Below are 24,309 nucleotides of genomic sequence, written 5' to 3'. Positions count from 1 at the left end.
ATTGCACTAAACTGACAGTTTGCAAATATTTAGGCACATTTTTGATGTTAATAAATATAACTAAATATTTCTAAGTGCCATGTACTGTACAGCTCAATTTTATTTTATACCTGTTATCGCAATACATCACAAGATAACAGAATTCCTATTTGCAGTTGCCCTTTTGTCCTTAGTAATTGAAGTAGAAATGTAACAGATACAGTATATTGTTTTCACAACTTAAATTTCACAGTAAATTAAAAAAAAAAATCAATAAAAATTCAACATCAATTGATTGCGATGTTACTATCAAGAAAGACCCGGGAGTGGAACACAGGCTCATATGTGACAGATCAGTTCTCAAAGCTTGCCTAACCAAATAGTCCAAAAAGTAGCCAAACAACTCCACCTTGTAAGATCATTCATAAATGACTTTTTTCTTTATATGAAGCCATTTATATATTGTTTTACATTATAATAATAATGCAAAGTATATTAAAAAAACACTCAGGTGATTGTTTAAAACTAACTTGATGTTTACCTACTAACACAAAATATTTTTTTTAGAAAACAGTAAGTCATATCCAATATAATCTGCATATGGTCTGTCTACATTATAAAAAGTCAACATCTTCTGAATATTAAAAATAACAATTCTGTTGCCAAAGAAAATGCAAATTCTATCACCTTAGACAAATATGTTTCCACATGGCCTCAAAAATAAGCTATTTTAACAACACTTATGGATAAGAAATGTTTTTGGAAGTAGTGTTCAAGGAGTTAGTTTGAAGCCAATTTGTCTTAACTGTTGTGACAACACTTTGACAATAGATTTGTCAGGTTGTCGAAAACTCTAATGAGGTGCCGATACTGACTACAGGAAAACATTGAACAGGCCTAGTCGGGTCAAGAAAGGGTTAATAATATAATAAAAACATGTTTATCATGTATAATGGATAAACAGTTAGACTTATAAGATGCGAGTTTTTATTTTGGCTTCTTGAATTGCTGAGCCTTGTAATCAACAATATCTTTAGGATAAATGCTTAGATAAGTATGTTATGGAAGAAAGGTCCTAAACTGATGCATTGTTGAGCATTTCAGTTTTTATGTTTATAAGAGTTCTCATCAATCACAGGAGGCATATTCTGCATTAAATATCTGCCAAAAAATAATCCATACCCATTCCAAAGGTATTCCATGTAATACAATCGCCATTAAATTGAATGTGATAATATGATATAAACTAGGGATGTATCAGTCTGAAAGCTCTTAGACGCATTGCATAAAACCTTAAAGGCTTTGTAGGAATCTGAGAACACATCTCTTAAAAAATGCTCAGTTGGTTACAATCTTAACCTTGAAATTCAGTATACACTAAAACTTAACAGAAGTCAAGTCAGACTTTCAAGTTTATAAAATTACTAGCTGTGTTACAAATTTCGTAAGACAACAGGCCTATAGTTATTGTGCTATCAGTTAATCTGATGTATCATAAATACTATGTAAGTTATTTTCTGTATACAATATGTGTATGATTTTTACCAAAGGCTAATATTATTGTCAGGCAGTGTGGTGTTATAGTTCTAGGAATTTAAACCCCGAGGTTGAGGATTCAAATCCTGCTACTGAAACCGTGAGACCATGAGAAAGTCACTTCACCAGCCTGTGATCCAATTGGAAAAACAAAATAAATGTAACCAACTGTATCTCAAATGTTGTAAGTCACCTTGTATAAATGTAGCAGTCAAACAATAAGTGATAATATTATAAGGTCACTGGAGCTGCTTACTCTTGAACATACTATATGCAAGAGTAAAACATTCTTGCCGTAGATCAGTTCTTGCTTTTCCTAGATTATTAGATGTTTATGATTTTCACCTGTTTATGACATTCACTCGAGTGTTTCTTTTTGTGTTTTCATCAGTTGTATGTTTAAGCTTGAATTTCTTTTTGCATAGCATAGGTAGGTAATTCACTTCTAACACATTACATTTTAATTCAATTTATTACAAACAGCAATAATATTTACATGCTGCACATTTTGGCTACCCATGTAATGAATTGAATGGTTTTACTTTTGGGATTTTTTTTCTCTAATGCTTAAAGTGGAAGAAAATAAAAGCTGATACCATTTTTGGAGGCTCCTTCAATTATCAGGGGAACCCTGTCTAACTTCCATCCATCCATTATCCAACCCGCTATATCCTAACTACAGGGTCACGGGTGGGGGGGGGGGGGTCTGCTGGAGCCAATCCCAGCCAACACAGGGCGCAAGGCAGGAAACAAACCCCTGGGCAGGGCGCCAGCCCACCGCAGACCCTGTATAACTTCCCAAATGCAAATGTTTATGTAAAGAATTTTAAAAAGCAGTGGAGAGGGGGATGGTGCATCCCTGTTCAAAGTAAGCACAAAGGCGTAAATGATTTCGAAGTATTGGGGATGCTGGTCTTCTTTTAACACTAGAATTAAGAGAGCCTACGAAAAAACTCGTAGATCCGTCCCACCTTAAATCGCTTCTTAAATCCATTCGCACCTCTCCGCCATCGTCTTTTGTCTTCTAAATGTGCAGATAAAGACAAGCTGCAAACAGCCGACTATTCCATCCCCCCACCGACTTAGAACGTGCATGAACTTCTCCCAGCTCATGCCTTGATTGACTATCTGGGAGTGAAGTGGAGTTTTAGAGTGGAAATAATAGATCATTATTTGGAACACACGCATTTCATGTGTGTTCCGTTTCTACAGTAATCTGTATAAACACATTTTTAAAACAGAAACGTTTTTCAAATTCTAGTAGTAAATGACAAAAAGTAGGCATAAACTATATAATGTATGAAGCCTGAAGTCCAAATATCAAGGTACAAATATAACAGAACAAGTGCACTTTTATTCAAAAATATAACTGCAGAAAGAAAAAGCCACCTTAGTGTGCGACATTGACACTCATTTACTATGACGGCCCTGTGGCGCAACAGTATCAGTTGCTGATTGGGAATCAAAAGATCACGAGTTCGATCCTGTACGACTCCCTTTTGAGAAGTGAACTGCTCTTATTTTTACTATTTTAGAATAAAAAGATACATTTGATTTCAGTCTGCAACAGCTGGTGTAATTTATGATATTTGTAAAGGTTAACTTTGTTTTTGTTTTTTTGTATTTACTTTCCATTCTCTCAGTCGTGTTCAGGATCCTTCCCTACCTCATCTGACACTGCTGTTTTCACATAAAGACGCGCTATAGCTCTGCAGTGTATCATGATGCATACGACTGCGTGTTTTTTTTTCCCCCAATCTTGCCAGTCTCCACATGTTGCTGTATTCTATTTCTTTTGTACTCCAGGACATGCAGAGGAAACATAGTAAAGAGCAGTAACTTCAGTGCTATATGCAATCATCAAACACTCCCCATCTGACACTGCTGTTTTCACATACAGACGCGCTATAGCTCACCCAAGGAGCGCCCTTCCTACATTTACGACATGTGTACTTGTGTTGCAGTGTACACACCTCTCTGTGCTATGGTTCCTATTACACTGAAAAGGACACCTGTAATTTGCGGCTCTATTCATTATGTCAAAACAAATATAAAATGATTTCTTCAAAACGTCACATATGACGCGAATAGTACCAATCAGAAAACATCGTCGAAGTAATGCAATTATTTGAAAACGAACAGCGTCAGATTGGGGGTGATTTATTCGGGTCTCTACGGCAAGGCAGAGCTGCCGTGCTCTGAGTCAGCAAATCTCAGCGTTACGCCACAGAAGGTGTTGTGACATCCTTGAACCTTTTGTGAAAGTGTTTACTTGATGTTTGGCTATCAGGCTTCACACATTCTATAGTTTATGCCTACATTTTGTAGCATTTATTACTAAAATATGAAAAAGTTTCTGTTTTAACAATGTGTTTACACAGATTACTGTAGAAACGGAACACACATGAAATGCGTGTGTTCCAAATAACGATCTATTATTTCCACTCTAAAACTCCAGTTCAGTCACTCCCAGATAATCAAACAAGGCATGAGCTGGGAAAACTTAGTGAACATTTTGTGATGGTGGGAGATGGAATAGCCAGCTTTTTGCTGCTCGTCTTAATCGGCACATTTAGAAGACAAAAGAGAGGTGAGAACAGTTTTAAGGTGGGCCGGATCTACGAGTTATTTCGTAGACTCTGGTAATTCTAGTGTTAAAGTCTGTAGAATTGAGTGCATAATACAATGGAACACCTCATGGGGGAGCCGTCTGTCCATCTTGTCTTTGATCCGAGGATGCCACTTCTGCCTCTGCTTCTTTCTCCCTGCCTTTTTGCTTCTGGCGAAGTGAGAACAGCGTTCACAACCACAGTGTCCGGCACCGACATTCAAGTTTTATAGTGTTTATTAACCATTGTTTCTTCTTTGAGCTCCACAGAACTTTCAAATTTCAATTTCACACCACATTGTACACGGCAAATGTAATTATGTCCAGGAATCCACCTCTTCTCTAATTGTCTGTCCACTTTATTGGCTAATACTGCTATCAATTGCTTTTGTTGAATCCTTAGTTTGCATACAGATCCCTTTAGGTGCTGCAAAGAGAATTTAAGTTGACATAATATTCAGAAATCTTGATAAACTAGCAAAATACCCGCGCTTCGCAGCGGAGAAGTAGTGTGTTAAAGAGGCTATGTAAACATATATATACATATATACATATATATACATATCTACATATACACATATCTACATATATATATATATATATATATATACATATACACATCCACATATATATACATATATCAACATATATACACACACACACACACACACACACACACACACACACACACATACATATATATATATATATATATATATATATACACACACACACACATACAGACACATATATATACATATACATATTTACATACCTACATATATATATACACATATATACATATCTACATACATACACATATATCTATATATATATATATATATATATATATATATATATATATATATATATATATCTCTATCTATCTATCCATCCATATATATATACACATCTCTATCTATATATCTCTATCTATCTATCTATCTATATATATATATGTATATATATATATCTCTATCTATCTATATATATATATATATATATATATATATATATATATGTATATATATATATCTCTATCTAGCTATCTATATATATACATCCCTGTGCTTTGCAGCGGCGAAGTACTGCTTTTAAATTTTTATTAAGAAGAAAACCTTTTTAAATTGAGTGAAAATCTACCAATAACAATTTGTTAAGGATCTGTTTTTTTGTGAAGCTGACTTCACACAGCCTCTCCGCTGTTTTATAAACGAACGTCATATAAGGTCTTCCTTTTTCGTTGCTTTGCCAACGGAAGCAGCCTTTTTATTTAATCCTGTTTTTACAATTGTTCTGTTTGTATATCACATTGTCAGTTCAGCACTCCGGTTGTAATATGACCAAGCTGTGCAAGCACACTCTTGAGAATGCAACGTATAGTTGTACAGGAGAAAAGCAATCTTGCCTGTAATCAATGGCAACCTTTTGTAGGTCTATGAACTTAATTTAAACTTTAGGTTTACACGGTGCTTTCTTTCCGAAGTACCTGCACTCATGAATATGTCTGTATGCGTCAGTCGCTCAAATCCCCGTGGTTCGCACCGGCGAAGTTCTGCTTTTAAATTTTTATTAAGAAGAAAAGAAAACCTTTTAAAATTGAGGGAAAATATACCAATAACAGTTTGTTAAGGATCTGTTTTTTTTGTGAAGCTGCCTTCACTCGAGTGATCACTTCGAGCTTTAAGCCTGAGAAATCACCCCGTAAATGCACACGTTTAATTGCACATCTGTTAATATGTATGCTTACAAAGTATTAAAAGACACTCAACAATTACACAGTATTAAAAGACACTCAACAATTAATGTCATTTACCTTCGTTCCCGCGTTTGACTCGTGCTGTAAATCTCTTCCTTGTTTTCACTTCACGTGATTACGTAGGAGGCGTAATACGTGATGACGCGATACGTGACTCCGCCTCCTCCATTAGAGTATAAGGACAAAAAACAGGTTCCAGTTATGACCATTACGCGTAGAATTTCGAAATGAAACCTGCCTAACTTTTGTAAGTAAGCTGTAAGGAATGAGCCTGCCAAATTTCAGCCTTCTACCTACACGGGAAGTTGGAGAATTAGTGATGAGTGAGTGAGTCAGTCAGTCAGTCAGTCAGTGAGGGCTTTGCCTTTTATTAGTATAGATAAAAAACAAAATAACTAATTTTTGTTTTTCTATAACATCACGAAATTTCAAGCAAATCCATCAAAGTATTTTTGAGATTTTGCAGTATTTAGTTTTTCTCTTGTGTATTATGTAGTGTGTGTATATATATATATATATATATAATATACATAGTGTGACAGATAGAGGTTTTGTCCACCTCTTGAACCCTCAGGTACCACTCTGAACACCAGGTAAAAGTATAAATAGTATTTATTTTACTAATATATCGTGCACAAAGCACTCTCCACACCACACTCATAAACACAATAAACTATTCAATAATCAATAAACAATAATCCTCCACACTCCCAGACACTTTGCCACCCTTCCTCCCAGCTCAGCTAAGTGTACTGGGCTTTCCTTAGTCCTTTTATAGCTCCTGACCCGGAAGTGGTTCCAAGCACAACCCACAAGTCCATTTCCTTCCGGGTCAGGGCAAACAGTCCTCTTCTTCATCCCGGGAGCACGTCGCTTCCTCCAGTCACATGACTGAGACGCACTCCCGGGTTATAGGGCACGCAAGATCCCACTAGCCCCCCTACAGCGACTCCTGGCGGCCCCCAAGGTATCCAGCAGGGCTGTGTCTCAACACTACAAAGTCCATAAGGCCCTGCTGGAACTCGGGGCACGAATATGCTGTCCGGAGGGCTCCTCCTAGCGGCCTGGGGGTGGCGACCGGAGTCCATAGCCGGTCGTCCATCACAACAGTCATATGAAAAAGTTTGGGAACCCCTCTTAATTCTTTGGATTCTTATCATCTTATCATTGGCTGAGCTTTCAAAGTAGCAACTTCCTTTTAATATATGACATGCCTTATGGAAACAGTACTATTTCAGCAGTGACATTAAGTTTATTTGATTAACAGAAAATATGCAATATGCATCATAACAAAATTAGACAGCTGCAGAAATTTGGGCACCCCAGCTTAGATATTACATCAATACTTAATTGAGCCTCCTTTTGCAAATATAACAGCCTCTAGATGCCTCCTATAGCCTTTGATGAGTGTCTGGATTCTGGATGGAGGTATTTTTGACCATTCTTCCATACAAAATCTCTCCAGTTCAGTTCAATTTGATGGCTGCCGAGCATGGACAGCCTGCTTCAAATCATCCCATAGATTTTCAATGATATTCAAGTCAGGGGACTGTGATGGCCATTCCAGAACATTGTACTTCTCCCTCTGCATGAATGCCTTTGTAGATTACAAACTGTATTTTGGGTCATTGTCTTGTTGGAATATCCAGCCCCTGCATAACTTCAACTTTGTGACTGATGCTTGAACATTATCCTGAAGAATTTGTTGAAATTGGGTTGAATTCATCTGACCCTCAACTTTAACAAGGGCCCCAGTCCCTGAACAAGCCACACAGCCCCACAGCATGATGGAACCTCCACCAAATTTGACAGTAGGTAGCAGGTGTTTTTCTTGGAATGCAGTGTTCTTCTTCCGTCATGCAAAGTGCTTTTTGTTATGACCAAATAACTCAATTTTTGTCTCATCAGTCCAAAGCACTTTGTTCCAAAATTAATCTGGCTTGTCTAAATGAGCATTTGCATACAACAAGCGACTCTGTTTATGGCGTGAGTGCAGAAAGGGCTTCTTTCTCATCACCCTGCCATACAGATGTTCTTTGTGCAAATTGCGCTGAATTGTAGAACGATGTACAGATACACCATCTGCAGCAAGATGTTCTTGCAGGTCTTTGGAGGTGATCTGTGGGTTGTCTGTAACCATTCTCACAATCCTGCGCATATGCCACTTCTGTATTTTTCTTGGCCTGCTAGACCTGCTGGGTTTAACAGCAACTGTGCCAGTGGCCTTCCATTTTCTAAATACATTCCTTACAGTTGAAACTAACAGTTTAAACCTCTGAGATAGCTTTTTGTAGCCTTCCCCTAAACCATGATACTGAACAATCTTTGTTTTCAGATTTTTTGAGAGTTGCTTTGGTGATCCCATGCTGTCACTCTTCAGAGGAGAGTCAAAGGGAAGCACAACTTGCAATTGACCACCTTAAATACCTTTGCTCATGATTAGACACACCTGTCTATGAAGTTCAAGGCTTAACGAGCTAATCCAACCAATTTGGTGTTGCAAGTAACCAGTATTGAGCAGTTACATGCATTCAAATCAGCAAAATTACAAGGGTACCCAAATTTTTGTACAGCCAGTTTTTCACGTTTGATTTAATTTCATACAACTAAATACTGCTTCACTAAAAATCTTTGTTCAGAAAACGCCGCAGTACTCAGATGTTCCTAGGAAATGAGACATACCACTGTTATCTTTTTTGTTGAAAGTAGAGTAAATTATTTTTAAAGGCTGAGAGTCTTTTATATTCTTCTACTTTTACTTTGACACTTTGCATTTGTCTTACTGTGGAGAATGCCACATATAACTGTCCATGCTCAAAAAGTGGTTCCAGAAAATAAATTCCAATGCAATCCAATGTTTAATCTTGTGACTTATTGATAGTCATTGTAGTGGGGTGGGGAGCCCTTTTTCCCACTCCACCACCACCCAGGCCAGACAGACAGACACACACACACTTTCACACATAGACGTTTATATATAAGATATAGAAATAAAATTTTTCAGATGTCTTTTTTTTGCTAATCATGCAGGAGAGGCTGAAACGATTTTCACGATTTTGACACAGGGACTTCAATTCCCATCTGTCAGCAGTACACTACAGGAGATTATTAGCAGACACAAAGTTTTTTTACCAGCCAAAGAGCACTTTTAAGGATTACAGTACATGCCGTGATTTCTTCTCAACTAATCTGGATAACAGCTTCATTGTCTCACTGTATCACACCTTTTGCTGACAAAGTGTTTTTGTCTAATCGTGGATTGTGTTTAGTAATTTTGAATTTCTAAAAGAGACAGTTCTTCCCCTTTCATTTATCTTGGCTATCACAGGCACTTCAGTTAGTAAATGTATAACTTTACATCTATAAATCAATTTTTAAGATGGGCTCGTACCTTCACCAATACCTCCTAGCTGGACTGAAAACTTCAAGTAAGCAGATATGGAGAAAGGATTGACACTTCAAAGTAGTTTACTCATTTAAGGACATGGAGAATTTAACCAATTATTTCAGAGTAAACATTATGTGATCGGTTATTCAACATGTTTTTCACTGTCAGTAGTATCGAATTTCATCCTTCCAGTCTTCAAATCCACTTTTAAAATTTCAAAGGCTCGGTGTGCTGGAATTCAACCCATCAGCACTGGGTGAAAGGAAGAAACCAATCCAAGTTGAGCTGCTACTCTACCAAAACACTAGTATTCCATTCTCAATGCCAGTTGTTAATTAATCTAGCATTCACCTACTTTTGAAATGAACGGCTTTTCAAACTAAATTGAAGTATGCCAAGGAAAGCTAGGGGAACACAGGGAGGATGCAAGAACCCCACACAAAACAGGGCCCAGGCCCATACAAATTCTACAGTCAATGACCAACCTGAAAATCAAACCCTTATAGCTGCTGTTTGTAGTTTGCAGTGCCTACTATTCTAGCACCATTTCAGTCCCATATTACCATTTAAAACAATCATTCTGGAAAGTACATGACACCAGTACTATATACGCCACCAGTTTTAAAATCAAAAGGGTTATAATTCAACATCTCCTATGTGCATGATAAGAGTTACAACGTAAGATGGTATGGTTAATAAAAACAGAAAGGAATTCAATATTTTTGGATGAACATTAAATATTAAGGAAATGGGCATTTAAATGTAACAACTGCTTTAATTAACAGTCCTTAGATACATTCTAAGTATTCACGGAAGTTATTCAGTTGCTTAAGAATAAGACATTCCCAATTTAAACACTGATAATCTCAAACATTCAGAATGTAGGAATAATACATTTTATGTCTTGACTAGATGTTTCAATTGATAATATGCTTAGTTTTGCTTAAATTCTATTCACCCATTAACAATTTCTTTAGCAGATATCTTTTAGACTAGGACACTGTACATAAAATGTGTTTTATACACCATTCCACAGAAAGAACCACCAGTTACAAAGTTTGCCTTAAGGAAACTGAAATAAAAGGGAACATACTAGCATATCTGAATATTTTAATATATCAAGGTAATAAATAACATTTTCTAAAAGAAAAATGCACACAAAACAGTTTGTTTTGAACATTTAAAATTAATATACATACAAAGCAGAAATAACGGATAACTCTATTAAATTTTACTAGAGAAATTATTAAAGTGAACTATACCTTCGGTGTTATTTTGAGACAAGTTGCTGACAATAAAAGAAGCAATTCCTATCCCTATTCCCAGCCATCTGAAGACCCATGACTTCAGTTGCATTTTCTGTCAAGCTTTACTGAGTGCACACCTGAAAAGAAATCAACAGAATGTCACTTGCAGTTATTAGTCACCAATAGTAAATTCTGCACATTTTTTTCACAGATTTGTACCCTTTTCAGGAGCATACCACAATGGAAGTTTTTATGTGAGAGTAAAACTTGTTCTTTAATCAGATACCTGTAGTTTTAACTGTCTGTTGAGTTTAATACGCCTTCACTATTCACCTTTCCAAATTCCTATCACACTTTTACACATGACAAGAAAAAATGCAAGGGAAATGTGCAAAACATGTGGTACCTCAATAATTCTGCTCACTTTTCTCATTGTCTTAAAGAAACCACTCAAAGTTTAACAAAACCCCAGACACAAGAAACTTTGATCAGAAGGTTGAACAGAAATATAAAGTCCTATTGGACAAACCCTAATATTATCACATTTATATAATGTTGTCCATTGCGATTCACAGTGGTTAGAGCACAGGACACCCACAAATATGAAAATATGTATTATATAAAAGTTGCAAAAAGTTGTGAAAGAAGGAAAATAGAATTATCAATGCACAAACAAATCACGTTTGTGATGCTGGCTGCTGAGACAATGAACTGTGAGTTTTTACAAAATTTGACTTATTTTAAATGTATTTATGGTAGGAAATGACAAAGATGATTAATATTACAGATACAAAAGAAAACCAACAAAACATTAAGCACAAAACAATAAACAGTCACAACGTAGTTCAGTTTCATAGGTGCAGATGATAGTGTAGTTATAAAATGAAATCCCATGTGAACAGCCTCCTGAAAGTTATGTAAAGGTTTGCCCTATCATGATGTCGATGTATGTAAAGATTTGTAGAAGATGGGAGTGCTCTCAGACAAAGTCGTTTTCCAACCCAGACAAATCAAACGAACAAGTGGGCACAGGTCAAGATCATAGATCAGGAGAAAACTGTAATCCATGGGTGTAACTATAATCTAATTGGGCAGCGAAAAACATCACTGACTGTGAACCTGCTGACTTTTTATGCCTCAGTTTTAAAACTAGCATTCAGGGTTGCTGGGATTTGCAGTCCATATAAGTAGCACTGCTACAGTATCATCTACGGATTTCCACCATAGGTCCACAATAGGTCACAAAACTCACAAAATAAATACCATTTAATTATTGATGATAAACTCTTGAATACGCAGATCTGCGAATTGTAAAGTCAAAAATCGCAAGTGCCGACCTAAATGTGTACATTAATTTCTGTTTCTTTGTCTGTTATTTCTGGTATAGTCTAACTTTGAATATTGAATAATAAAATTTTAGATTTTCTGGATCAAAATATCTGGAAGTAAATAAAAACTGGGACAACCTCACTAAACATGGTCATTATGAGCTGAAATTATACTAAATGACATACCTGCTAGATGGCAGCAAGAGGTCAATAATGTGCTTTATTGAAATTGCTCAGAAGGAATTTTTTTTTTTTTTCCATTTTCCAACCCGCTGAATCCGAACACAGGGTCACGGGGGTCTGCTGGAGCCAATCCCAGCCAACATTGGGCACAAGGCAGGAACCAATTCCGGGCAGGGTGCCAACCCACCGCAGGACACACACAAACACACCAAGCACACACTAGGGCCAATTTAGAATCACCAATCCACCTAACCTGCATGTCTTTGGACTGTGGGAGGAAACCGGAGCGGCCGGAGGAAACCCACACAGACACGGGGAGAACATGCAAACTCCACGCAGGGAGGACCTGGGAAGCGAACCCAGGTCTCCTAACTGCGAGGCAGCAGTGCTACCACTGCGCCACCGTAAGGAATGTAATCCATTATCTTATTCTTATTACGATGTATAAGCATGCACATCTGTGAATCTCCTCACAGGCTATATCAAGGTATATAATCACCTGCTGGACCACCAGAGGATACTGCTGCTAACTCTTATCTTTTTCTTCTCTCTCAGCAACACCAAGAATCTGCCCAGTGAGGGCACCTAACCCTGCACCTTCAAGTCGACGAGAACAGAGCCTCTGGACTTCCGGAAGAAGGCATCATTTTTGAAAGGAACATGCCACTAACTGGACCTCCCTAAAGAGTGATTATCAGCTTCTGAGCCCTTTTGCTTATTTCTTTTCTTTAGCCCAAAGCTAGGGCAGAGCAATGCCACGAAAGGCATCATCTTTATTTTTGCTTTATCTTTAAAATGGACGACCCAGTTGGCATTCTGTCATACCTGTACCTGGCGAAATTTTATTTTTTAGATTATCTACATCTAAATATTTATTCTAAATATTTAGAAGCAAATAAAAACTGAGACAAACTCACTAACAGTTGCTGTTTTAGCTAGACCTTTGCACAATTTATCCTCAATATCTCCAGGACACAACGTAATATATAAGTGATTTACTTTAAAAGGACTGAAACAATTGCAATAAAAACAATAAAACAACACCAATTTCAGCTATTTATGTTGCCCACAATAAATAAAGAGAATTTTTAAATATTTAAGAGTGTTAAAAAAAGAAAAAGATTTTTGTTTGCCACTCAGTAAATTTATCAGATTATTGCATCAAAAATCTGTTCCCTCTTTTCTGAATGCTCATTTTAAGACGAATAAAAGAGGACATATTCATAACAAGTAAACAAATGACCTACAGTGTTTGTGACCAGATCCATGCTTGATCTGGAGTATCAAAAATCTTTTAAGATAGCGGGAATTATTGGGTGCAGATACTTCATCAGAATCCCCCAAGAGCAGTGCTCAGGGAAGAAATAATGTGTGCTGCTTCACCCTCAGTTGTCTCCCAGTGATTGAATTGTACTTTACAACTGCGGTGCTCTATAACATTTCAATTTTATTATAAAACTATTGATATAATTATTATTACTGTTCTACAAATTATTCTTTGCTGTAGAATTACTTCCATTTCTAATTCTCGTGTTAATTTCACAGTAAAATTTTACTTAATAAGCTCAGAAGTACTAGATGCTAAATAGTACTAAAAAAATACATGTTAAGGGCAAAGTAAAAGGCAATAATGACAAATAACTGGTTGTTCCAGAAACATTTAGACCTATAGTAACTAGCTCATTTGTTTTGTACCACCCTGCAAAAAATGCCAGGCATCTTGATATTCTTCTCATCTTGAATACTAAATTGGAGGTCTCAGATTTGCCGCAATAATGTTGTTATTGTTATCCTTTTCATTGTTAATCTCAAGAATCAGTAAATGGCTCCAGTAACTTATGGTAGCTGTAAACTACTTAACACTGTATCTGAAAGCTCATCATTTATAACAGCTTCAACAAGAAATAGCATTATATAAACACATACAGTATATCATTATACAACCAAATAGCCATATTATAACCTTCTACAACAGTATTCACAGTATAAAAGGTTAAAATTTCTTAGGGAATAGCTCATTAGACAGTTTAAACAATTCTTGAGGTATTACCCAATAATTAAGTATATGGTAAATACATGCACATGGTCCTGGGTATGATGTTGTAGCCATAATACATGATTAATGTCATCGTAAATGTACTTTGTGACGAGTCCCATTTTGGTCTGTGTGAATGTAAATATGCTCCCCTGGAAACAAGGTGGGGGAAGGGTAACACTGTGGAACCGGGGACCCTCGCGATAATTGGTCCTGTCAATTCCATCACCTGCATCTGATCATTTGCTATTTACATGGAAGGACAGAAGAAAAAAAAAAATCTCATTCTACTAGACATCCCACTACAGAGACAGGAGAAACCACCAAATCAAATCATTCACACCTTTGTCTACCTGCCACTTTCAACACCTGACAACAACAGCTTTGCACCGCAAAACCCCGGAGTTCTAGATCACGCCACGTACCAAGGATAAACATGGTGAAACTGATTCTTGTTGTTTGGGGTGAGGAGCAAGCCATCACTTTCATCTGTGTACTTTTCAGGGAAAACTTGGTGGTTTTTGTAGCTCTGCTGCAGCCGCCCATGGGGTGGTTGCTCAGGTTATGAGGGGGATGGAGGAAAGTCCTCGGAAGCCTCATCCCTGAAAGAGTCGAAACCGCCACATAGCCAATGAGGTTTGGCCTTTTGGAGATCGGAACTGGTGTGGTGCTGAGGCATCATCCGCTGCACAGCAGCACTCGGGTCCCAATTTGAGGTGGTTCATCCGGGTAGGTGCATGGAATGCTTTGTCTCTCTGGCATGATGATCATCTTCCTCTGCTGTCAGAGGATCTTAATAAACTCAGCATTTCAGTGGCGGCTCTGACTGAGGTGCACAGAATTGGGGAATGGCCAGATATTCATAGGTGTGTACACCTTTTATTGGTCTGGTCGCTCTGATTGTTCTCAAACTTCATTCTGAAAGTGTCTATGTTTCAATGAGCATATGAGACTCAGATTAAGGCACACTCTGAGTGCCTTGTCTTTTGCCTCAGTGTATTCTCCGAGTGTGGTGAGTGATGCCTCATTGAGGGAGACATTTGATTTGCAACTGAGCTTAGTGGTTGATGGGTGCCCGCAAGGTCACACTCCTCTGGTAATGCTTCAATGCAACCACTTGCACTGACTGGGCTGGCATGAGGATTGCGATGCTCCCCATGGGTCTGGAAACCTAGTTGAAACTGGCTCTATGTTCTTTGACTTTGCAAAAGTTCAGGGCCTGCAGATCGCGGGAACCTGGTTCCAGTGCCCCGAGATGCATCACTGGACTTGGTATTTCAATACTGGTGATACAGGGAAGGAGATGAATCACATCCTCTTGGGCAGATGCTGGAGGCTCCTAGAGAACTGCAAGGTCTACAGATGTGCCCAGTTTGTGAATTCTGACCGCTGACTTGTTGTTGCTATTCTGAAGATGCAGCGTATGTCCAGTAGGCTACCACCTACTAGGATAAAAAGGCTGGATCTGGCTAGACTCCAAAATCAGGCTCTTTCTAATGAGTCTGCACACAGTTTGTGTGAGGAACTTGCAGACTTAAGTGCAACTATCGATCCTAATGTGATATGGGAGACCTTCCATGACAAGACCCTGAAGGTTGCCAGTTTTCCCAGAAGGAGGTATTTTATCTCGCAGGACACCCTAGACGGCAACTCCAGTCTGTACCAGGAACTGAGAAGGAGGGCAGCGAGGGCTCTGATGGCAGATAAGGAGGTGTTTGTTTCAGGAATCTATGGTCTAGTAACCCATGTCCTGCTTACTGAGGAATTTAAGCATTACACATATCCAAATCTGTTCCTTGAAAAGTCACTGTTAGGTTGGATGAGGGAACAGTCCTTATGGATGACTCTGTAGTTTTGACCCGCTGGGCTGGCTACTTTGAGCGGCTGTTTAAAGATGATCCTCCGGCTACAATGTTGGACATCTCTGGGTCCATGGTTCTTAAAGCTTATCCTTCAGTTAGCTGTGAACCACCTAATCTCCATTTATTTATTGGGATTACTGAGACTGTATGGTAGTGCTGCTGCCTCACAGTAAGGAGATTTGGGTTCGTTTCCTGGGTCCTCCCTGTGTGGAGTTTGCATGTTCTCCCAGTGTCTGCGTGGGTTTCCTCCGGGTGCTCCGGTTTCCTCCCACAGTCCAAAGACATGCAGGTTAGGTGCATTGGTGACCCTAAATTGTCCCTAGTGTGTGCTTAGTGTATGGGTGTGTGTGTATGTGTGTGTGCTCTGCAGTGGGCTGGCACCCTGCCCGGGATTTGTTCCTGCCTTGTGCCCTGTGCTGGCTGGGATTGGCTCCAGCAGACCCCCGTGACCCTGTGTTAGGATATAGTGGGTTGGAAACTGACTGACTGACTGAGATTGCACAGGTGGTGAACCAGCTGAGGGTAGGGAAAGGTGCAGGGATCTGTGGTATCCAGGGTGAACTTCTCCGGGCTGGTGGCAAGGCTGTCCTCCTGGCATTGCAAGCAATCTTTGCTTCCATTTGGAAGACAGGTGTTATCCCCGCTGACTGGAAAATGGGACTTGTCATTCCTACCAGGAAAGGGAAGGGTGATTGCCTAGATTACGGCAACTACGGGGGATAACACTGCTCTCAGTGCCTGGTAAGGTCCTTGTTATGGTGATCCTCAATAAGACCCATGATTACTTGCTCACCTACCATCGACTGAAGGAGTCTGGTCTTACGTCTAAGAAGTCTACCATCAACCACATCCTGGCACTGAGTGTTATCATTGAGCACAAACTAGAAAATCAGCAGTTTCTTGCAGCCTTTGTTGATTTTGGTAAAGCGTTCCACTCAGTTGATCAAGCTGTCCTGTGGGACATCTTGAGACTTGGCAGGATTCCCCAGAAGTTGCTGGATATCATGGCCAGACTTAACACTGGTACTGTGAGTGCTATGCAGAGTGGAGGCAGAACCTCTGCACTTTTTCCAGTTGATTCTGGGGTTCATCAAGGGTGTGTTCTTGCTTCTACTCTGTTCAATGTTTGCATGGCCTTGGTGTTAGTCTCTGGATCTCATGACCCTGCCCATGGGGTATCTGTTGGTAAAGCAAGATTCACTGATCTTGACTTTGCTGATGATGCTGCGATCTTCGCGGAGTCAATGGAGGCTCTAATCAGGGCTCTCGAGAGTCTGAGCGAGGAGCCCGAGTGTCTGGGCTTGTGAATGTCCTGGACAAAACCAAGATCCAGGCCTTTAATAACCTCTTTGGCACAGCCATCAGCAGTATGTCTGTCTGTGCAGGGAAAGTCGACCTTGTCTTGAGGTTTACTTACCTCGGGAACAACATTCATGTCACTAGTGACTCTTCCTATGAAGTCAGTAGACGAATTGGGTGAGTATGGGGGTCATGAGGTCGCTGGAAAGGGGTGTGTGGCGCTCCCAATATCTCTGCAAAAGGACAAAGGTCCAATTTTCTAGAGTCCTAGTGCTCCCTGTTTTGCTATATGGTTGCGAGACATGGATGCTATCCAGTGACCTGAGACGAAGACTGGATTCCTTTGGTACCGAGAATTCTTGGATACTGCTGGTTTGACTTTGTGTCAAGTGAGGTTTTGCTCATCGAGTCCTGCATTGTGAGGGAGCGTCGGTTATGGCACGATGGCCATGTCCCGTGATTCCCCAAGAGTGATCCGGCTTGCAGGATCCTCATTGTCGAGGACCTGAGTGGCTAGACCAGGCCAAGGGGACACCTACATAACACTGTGGCAGATAGGTGGTCATTTCCAGAGGGTGTGACTGGACAGCATGTCCACCTGGAGAGTTGCCAAGGTATACGGATTATGTATTTACATATTTTAAGCAACTCTTCTCTGAAAAGAATCTCTCAGAAAAACATATTACTTTATGCATGTTATGTCAATTTTTTACCTTCCTTGTTTTGTCTATAGCAGATACATCATAACAGAGTGGCTTCACCTATAAAGTAAATATGTCAAAACTACTCCAGTTCTTTCTGAGCAGTATATCATTAAACATTCAGAAACCATTTTGGATTCTGAGGCAATGAACAGATTTCAAGCAAAGGCAGAACATAGTCTTGCTAAGTCTGTACATGAGAGTTTAACCCAAATTCAACTTCATAAATCACAAACACAGATAGATACCATTTTATTTGTCCCAAGGAAGAAATTTAGCTGTTTACAAATGCCTAATTAATAAATATTACAACAACAACCTCCTTAAATACACACAAGAACTACCCACATTAAAGGTGTGCAGTCTCCTATGAAAAAAAGAGCCTGCTCTGCCCTTTCTTACATCTTTCTAAACTTACACAGTCGAATATTTACCCATGATTAGACCAACCCTTTGAGAGATATCTTTTAGTATTAACTTTTATTATGCTTTTATAAAGTATTTCATCATTCATTTACTTTCCCCAGGCCCACTTATTTCAATTTATTTTAGTGGAATGCTGAGGCCTCTCTCTGTAGCATCAGGTCATGGACAGAGTACTAATCAGTCGTTGAGAAGATTCACTCAAGGACTTACAAGCAGTTGTACCAGCTAATTTAAGGTCAAAAGTTAACTTACTCTGTATGTGTTTAGGAAAAAAGGATGAATTTGACATACCCAAAGAAAATTCATAGCAGACACAGAACGTGTACATGCCACACAGGCAACGTTCATACCATGATTTGAACCTTGACTTAAAGAGCTGTGAGACAGCTGTACTAATTACCCTATACAGTATTCACCTCAGTTTGAATCCATTTTTCATTATCATATTTTTCCATTATTATGGTTTCTGGTATAATTTTCGTTCATTACTCAATTTATTGTTTTTACATATTTTTACTTCAGTTTAGGGTACAAGGACTCTAATTTCATGTATTTTCACTTGTATACATGGATATTATTAAATCCTCCGTGAGCAGCGTGAATATTTCATGTCACATACTTAATCAGAATCAGAATCACTTTATTGCTAGCATGTGAAACATACCAGAATTTACTTTGGTTAAGTGCAAAACATTGGATACAAGACATTTACAACTCAAGACAGCATAATTTCAACTCACCATTAACCTGACACTGTGTAAATCACTATACACATACAACAATTTCTTGAACAAAGCTTTTACAAACTTCAATGTTCTTCTTCAATAGTTAACTCAAATAAATAGAAAAACTATAGAGAATAATATACTGTAGATATCAAATAGTACAAGTTGAGCAAGTATGAAGTATTTAAGTTATATGTTGGAAAAACAGTTAGAAGAAACCTATGTAAGGTTATGTAGGATCTGAATAACTTGAGGAAAGAATCTGCAGAGATGGCATGTAGTTGGGGTCACAGTAGACCTGTACCTCCTCTTTGATGGCAATTTAATGAACAGCTGGCTTCTGGGGCAGAGTCAGCTACAATCATTACTACTCTCTTTTTTGCTCTGACGATGAACAGATCTTTTAATGTTGAGAGAAAACAGCCAATGATTTTCTCAGTTGAACAAATCACTTGTTGCAACCAAGTCATAGAAAAAGAGGAAGCCAAAGGAAATCAAACAATAAAGGAGGTCAGAATACTCTCAGAGGTAAACAATAAAGGAGGTCAGAATTCCCCCCCCCCCCTTTAGGAATGGGTCTTTTTGAATTTTACGACAGAGATGGGGCGGGGGGGGGATGTGCCTTAAACCATTTTGGTGTTTCCCTGCTAAAGTCTTTCAACCCCTGCAAGGAAGCCAAACTGCACCTTAACATATGGTTTTGGGGAATGGCAGGTATTAAGATGGTCTTTGCCTCATTGGTCTGAAGCATGGCTGTTTGGCTTCTATCAGAAGCTTTTAAGTACCATGATGTCATATTGGCTGTAGGGGTTGGACAGAGAATCTATAAAGCTGCTTGTTCAACCACATTCTCTCTCTCTTACTAACCTCTGATCATGAAGACCAAACTGATGAACTGAAAGGACAACACAATGGAGACCACAGCTCGGCAGCCATATTTGAACAGGCTTGTGGCCTGTTCTGAAGAAAGCTGAGCGCCAATGATGCCTTAACTAGAGACATTTTAAATAACTACAAGTCTGTGTGCTGCCTGAAACTACACATCACCATTTAATCAGGTTGTACAGTTGCCAATATTCAAATGCACTTTGCATATTGTTATTATTTAAGAATATTATCAATAATACATTGTTTTATGTATAACTTAACTCCTGCTTGTCTTTTACTACACTTAATTGCCTGAGGTTATAGATATAGAAGGGAAGGTGGGGAGGAGTTATAAGGTACAATACCTTATAAAAAGTGGTAAGTCTGAGATTAGAGGCATTCTGACAAAGGCTATATATTAATAACTAGCAAAATACCCGCGCTTCGCAGCGGAGAAGTAGTGTGTTAAAGAGGTTATGAAAAAGTAAAGGAAACATTTTAAAAATAACGTAACATGATTGTCAATGTAATTGTGTTGTCATTGTTATGAGTGTTGCTGTCATATATATATATACATATACACACACACATATACACACATATACAGATATATTATATATACATATACACATATATTTTTTATATACACATATATTTTTTATATATATATATATATATATATATATATATATATATATATATATATATATATACACATACATACATACATATACACACATAGATGCACTTACAATAACATAGAAATCAATATAAACAACATTAGCATCATTATCATATGAGAATATGAAGTAATATATAAGAAGCACATTTCATATAAATATAAATTATTAAACAGTAAAATCTTCTTCTATAATTTGCTACCGTGGCTTTTCGTTGGTCTGTCCAGGATTTTAAATCACATGTAGCTTGCAAACCGTTTCACGTATTGACTTGAAATGTGGTACACATATAATACGTCACGTCTGCTATCCGCTTTATGGGTGATGAATGTATTACTCTTTTTATGTTTATTTTATTTTAGAATCAACTCCTATCTGCGCACACCAGGGCGGCCGTGGGCAGATGCGTATGGTGTATTCAGTCCATGTTATCGTGCATTGCGCTGTCACTGGTATTTTGATAAAAGAATTTGAACAATATATAAGAAGCGTATAAATTATTAAACAGTAAAACATTAACATTTAAGAAGTAAAGTTACATTGAGTACTACTGCAGTGCCTTCGGGTATACCTCATTTTTTCTTTGCCCATTACATGCTTAAATGTATAAATTTTTTGGTGTACCTACCCGAGAAGACTTGACATATAACCGACCGTGGGAGAAGCATGGATTTTAAACACGCGTTGAGTTCATCTGCTGGTCTCCCTCGTGGAATAACTGGTAATGTTTGACTAAAATCTACAGCGAGTAAAACGACATTACCTCCTTTTTTTTTTTTACGATCTCTGAGATCTTGCTTTTTTCGGTTCAAGGCTTCATAAGCTCTTTTATGTTCAATGTTGTACTTAATAAGTACTAATTATCCCAAACCATCATCTTTGAATGTTGCAAGACTTTCGCCTTGTATGTAGATCGGGGTAATTACATTCATTGCATTCCTAGTCTGAATCACAATCTGATTGTATGGGTGGTTACCTGGCACTGTAGGGTTGCCACCCGTCCTTTAAAATACGGAATCGTGCCGCGTTTGAGAATTAAATTGCGCGTCCCGTTTTGAATCAATACTGGACGGGATTTATCCCGTATTTTTTTTATCATTTTTTTTTTAAAGCAGCGTCTCATGCAAATCATCCCACACGCATTTTATGAAGATGCCTCCTTCCTACTTTTGATTGGGTAATACTTGATGTCATCGTTAGTTTGATTGGTGTTTTTAACTGTCCAGTGAGGAGGGCGTGTCTTTTAAGTACAGTCTGCAAAGTGTTGGCACTGAGATGTTGCGTCAGCGCCATAGTTGAAGCCCCTAACGTTGCGGTCAGCAAGTCGGCTAACATCCGCCATGTGCCGTCTTTCAGTTGAGAGAAGCAGATCATAGAATGGTTGAAACTGTTGCCCCTAACGTTGCGCCACGGCGTGTGCTTCGTTTATACCTCGTGTCTTCTCATTAAAGTTTTATCTCGCGAATATGTTATTGCAATCCGCAGCGGGAGCGTTTCTATAAACTTAATTTAAACTTACGTTTTACACCGTGCTTTGTTTCCCTTATGAACATGCTTGTATGCTGAACTCGCTCCGTTCTCAATTGTTTAATTAATTTTTTGCTCTTCGCTGTTTGCGGCTGTTCCTCCATTTCCCCCTACTTCGTTCTTTTATCTCGCGAATATGTTATTGCAATCCTTAACGGGAGCGTTTCAATAAACTGATTGAAAATAGTTTTGCATTTACCTTTTTAGTAAAAGGCGAGCTTTTAAGCCTGACAAATCAGCCCGTAAATGCACACGTTTAATTGGACATGTGTTAATATGTATGGTTACACAGTATTAAAAGACAGTGAACAACGTCAGTTACCTTTCTTCCCGCGTTTGATAAAAGGTGAGCTTTTAAGCCTCAGAAATCACCCCGTAAATGCACACGTTTAATTGCACGTGTTAATATGTATGCTCACACAGTATTAAAAGACAGTCAAAAATTAACGTCATTTACCTTCGTTCCCGCGTGTGACTCGTGCTGTAAATGTCTTCCTTGTTTTTAGTTCACGTGATTACGTAGGAGGCGTGATGACGCGATACGTGACTCCGCCTCCTCCATTACAGTGTATGGACAAAAAATATGTTCCAGTTATGACCATTACGCTTTGAATTTCGAAATGAAACCTGCCTAACTTTTGTAAGTAAGCTGTAAGGAATGAGCCTGCCAAATTTCAGCCTTCCACCTACACGGGAAGTTGGAGAATTAGTGATGAGTGAGTCAGTCAGTCAGTGAGTGAGTGAGTGAGTCAGTGAGGGTTTTGCCTTTTATTATTATAGATACAATAGGGTAAAGCAGAGCAATACATTACTCTACCAAGATAAAACACTAGCGAAGGAAAAACAATCTCTGTCTGGCTTTCTTGATGATGGAAGTGATGTGTTTGTCCCATTTTAATGTATTAGTGTATTTTAGTGTATTAGTGTAAATTGTATCACACATATGACATGCTCTGTCAAACAAATGAAAAACAAAGTATTCTTTGGAAACAAAGTGCTCTTCTTTGATAAGTATCCGTATTACTTGCCTTGAAACTTTTAAGGATACTACTGTATTCTGCATCAGTTTATCCCAAATAGCAAGATTCTTTTTTAGATTATCAGGTATTTACTGAACACACAGCCACAAAATAGTTTACAGCCTCAGACACACACATTAAAAAGTACTAATCAATGCAATGAGCTCAATAGAAGCCAATGTTCAAAATCAATGTTTATTGTTACAGGAGTCTGGATCAGCCACCTAATACAGCAGCATTTTGACTAATTTTCTGTTAACCAAGTCACATACATTTCCCACTGATAAATTACAGAAAATGTGGCTGAAGCATATTTAAGTATAATTTTAATAGCGAGCTTCACATTACTATAAATTCCTAGGTTTTTAAGAATTGCCATTTTTATTACTTGGTCAGTGACCAATAGCCATCCAAACCCCAAAGGTAATGCACTGGAAGTGTGTTCTTTCTGCTAATTATTTTTGGATTTCACCTCACAACACTTCAAATTTTCAATGGTTATGGAAATGTATGAAAAGACATACTCTGAACCTTGACAACATCTATCATTATTTGAAGGGCCTTAATTTACACAAGGCAACATATGTAAATTTATTTAATTTCACAGTTATAAGTCCTGTAACATATTAAGGTGAGCTGGGACAGATGATGACTTAATTATGTGAAGCACCTGCAATGGGAGGCTTAGCCACTTAGTTCATTCTAATAAACATCTGCTGTGGTAAGCTGAGTCTAGAGTCGTCATTTGACATCAAGTGAGGATTCCTATGATAATATCATTGCTTGGCTTTATATCATTCAACAGATGGTTACTTTTACTTCTGGTACTTATTTATTTATGTGATGAATAAAGACTGTTGGATCAGGCCATGCTGACATGGACAAAGCGTATTGAGATGTTTGCTTTATAAAACATGGAAAAGACTCAAATGTCAGCATTTGCTATGTTTAAAGTCAACACTGGTTAATTTCCTTCATATTTTTTTGGTGCCAAGAATTTATTAGTACATTTTAGAGTGTCTAGAACAGGGGTGGGCAAAATCAGTCCTGGAGGGCTGCAATGGTTGCGGGATTTTGATCCAACCCAGTTGCTTAATTAGAAAACAATCCTTCCCAAAAATTAAATGTCATTACTTGTTA

At 38.3% G+C, this 24,309-nt stretch overlaps 1 protein-coding gene across 1 annotated transcript in view; it reads right to left on the bottom strand.

The window, feature by feature from the left end:
• Positions 1-24,309, bottom strand: part of pcdh15b (protocadherin-related 15b) — a 718,592-nt gene that overhangs the window by 593,479 nt on the left and 100,804 nt on the right. The window contains exon 2 of the mRNA XM_051923141.1: positions 10,533-10,654. Coding sequence (XP_051779101.1) covers positions 10,533-10,626 — 94 coding nt within the window. The 5' untranslated portion in view covers positions 10,627-10,654. The remainder of the gene's footprint in view (positions 1-10,532; positions 10,655-24,309) is intronic.

This window comes from Erpetoichthys calabaricus, chromosome 2, assembly GCF_900747795.2.
Source record: "Erpetoichthys calabaricus chromosome 2, fErpCal1.3, whole genome shotgun sequence".
In the NCBI taxonomy this organism is placed as follows: Eukaryota; Metazoa; Chordata; class Cladistia; order Polypteriformes; family Polypteridae; genus Erpetoichthys; species Erpetoichthys calabaricus.
Note: the sequence above shows the minus strand (reverse complement) of the source record. Positions and strands in the feature narration are given on the sequence as shown.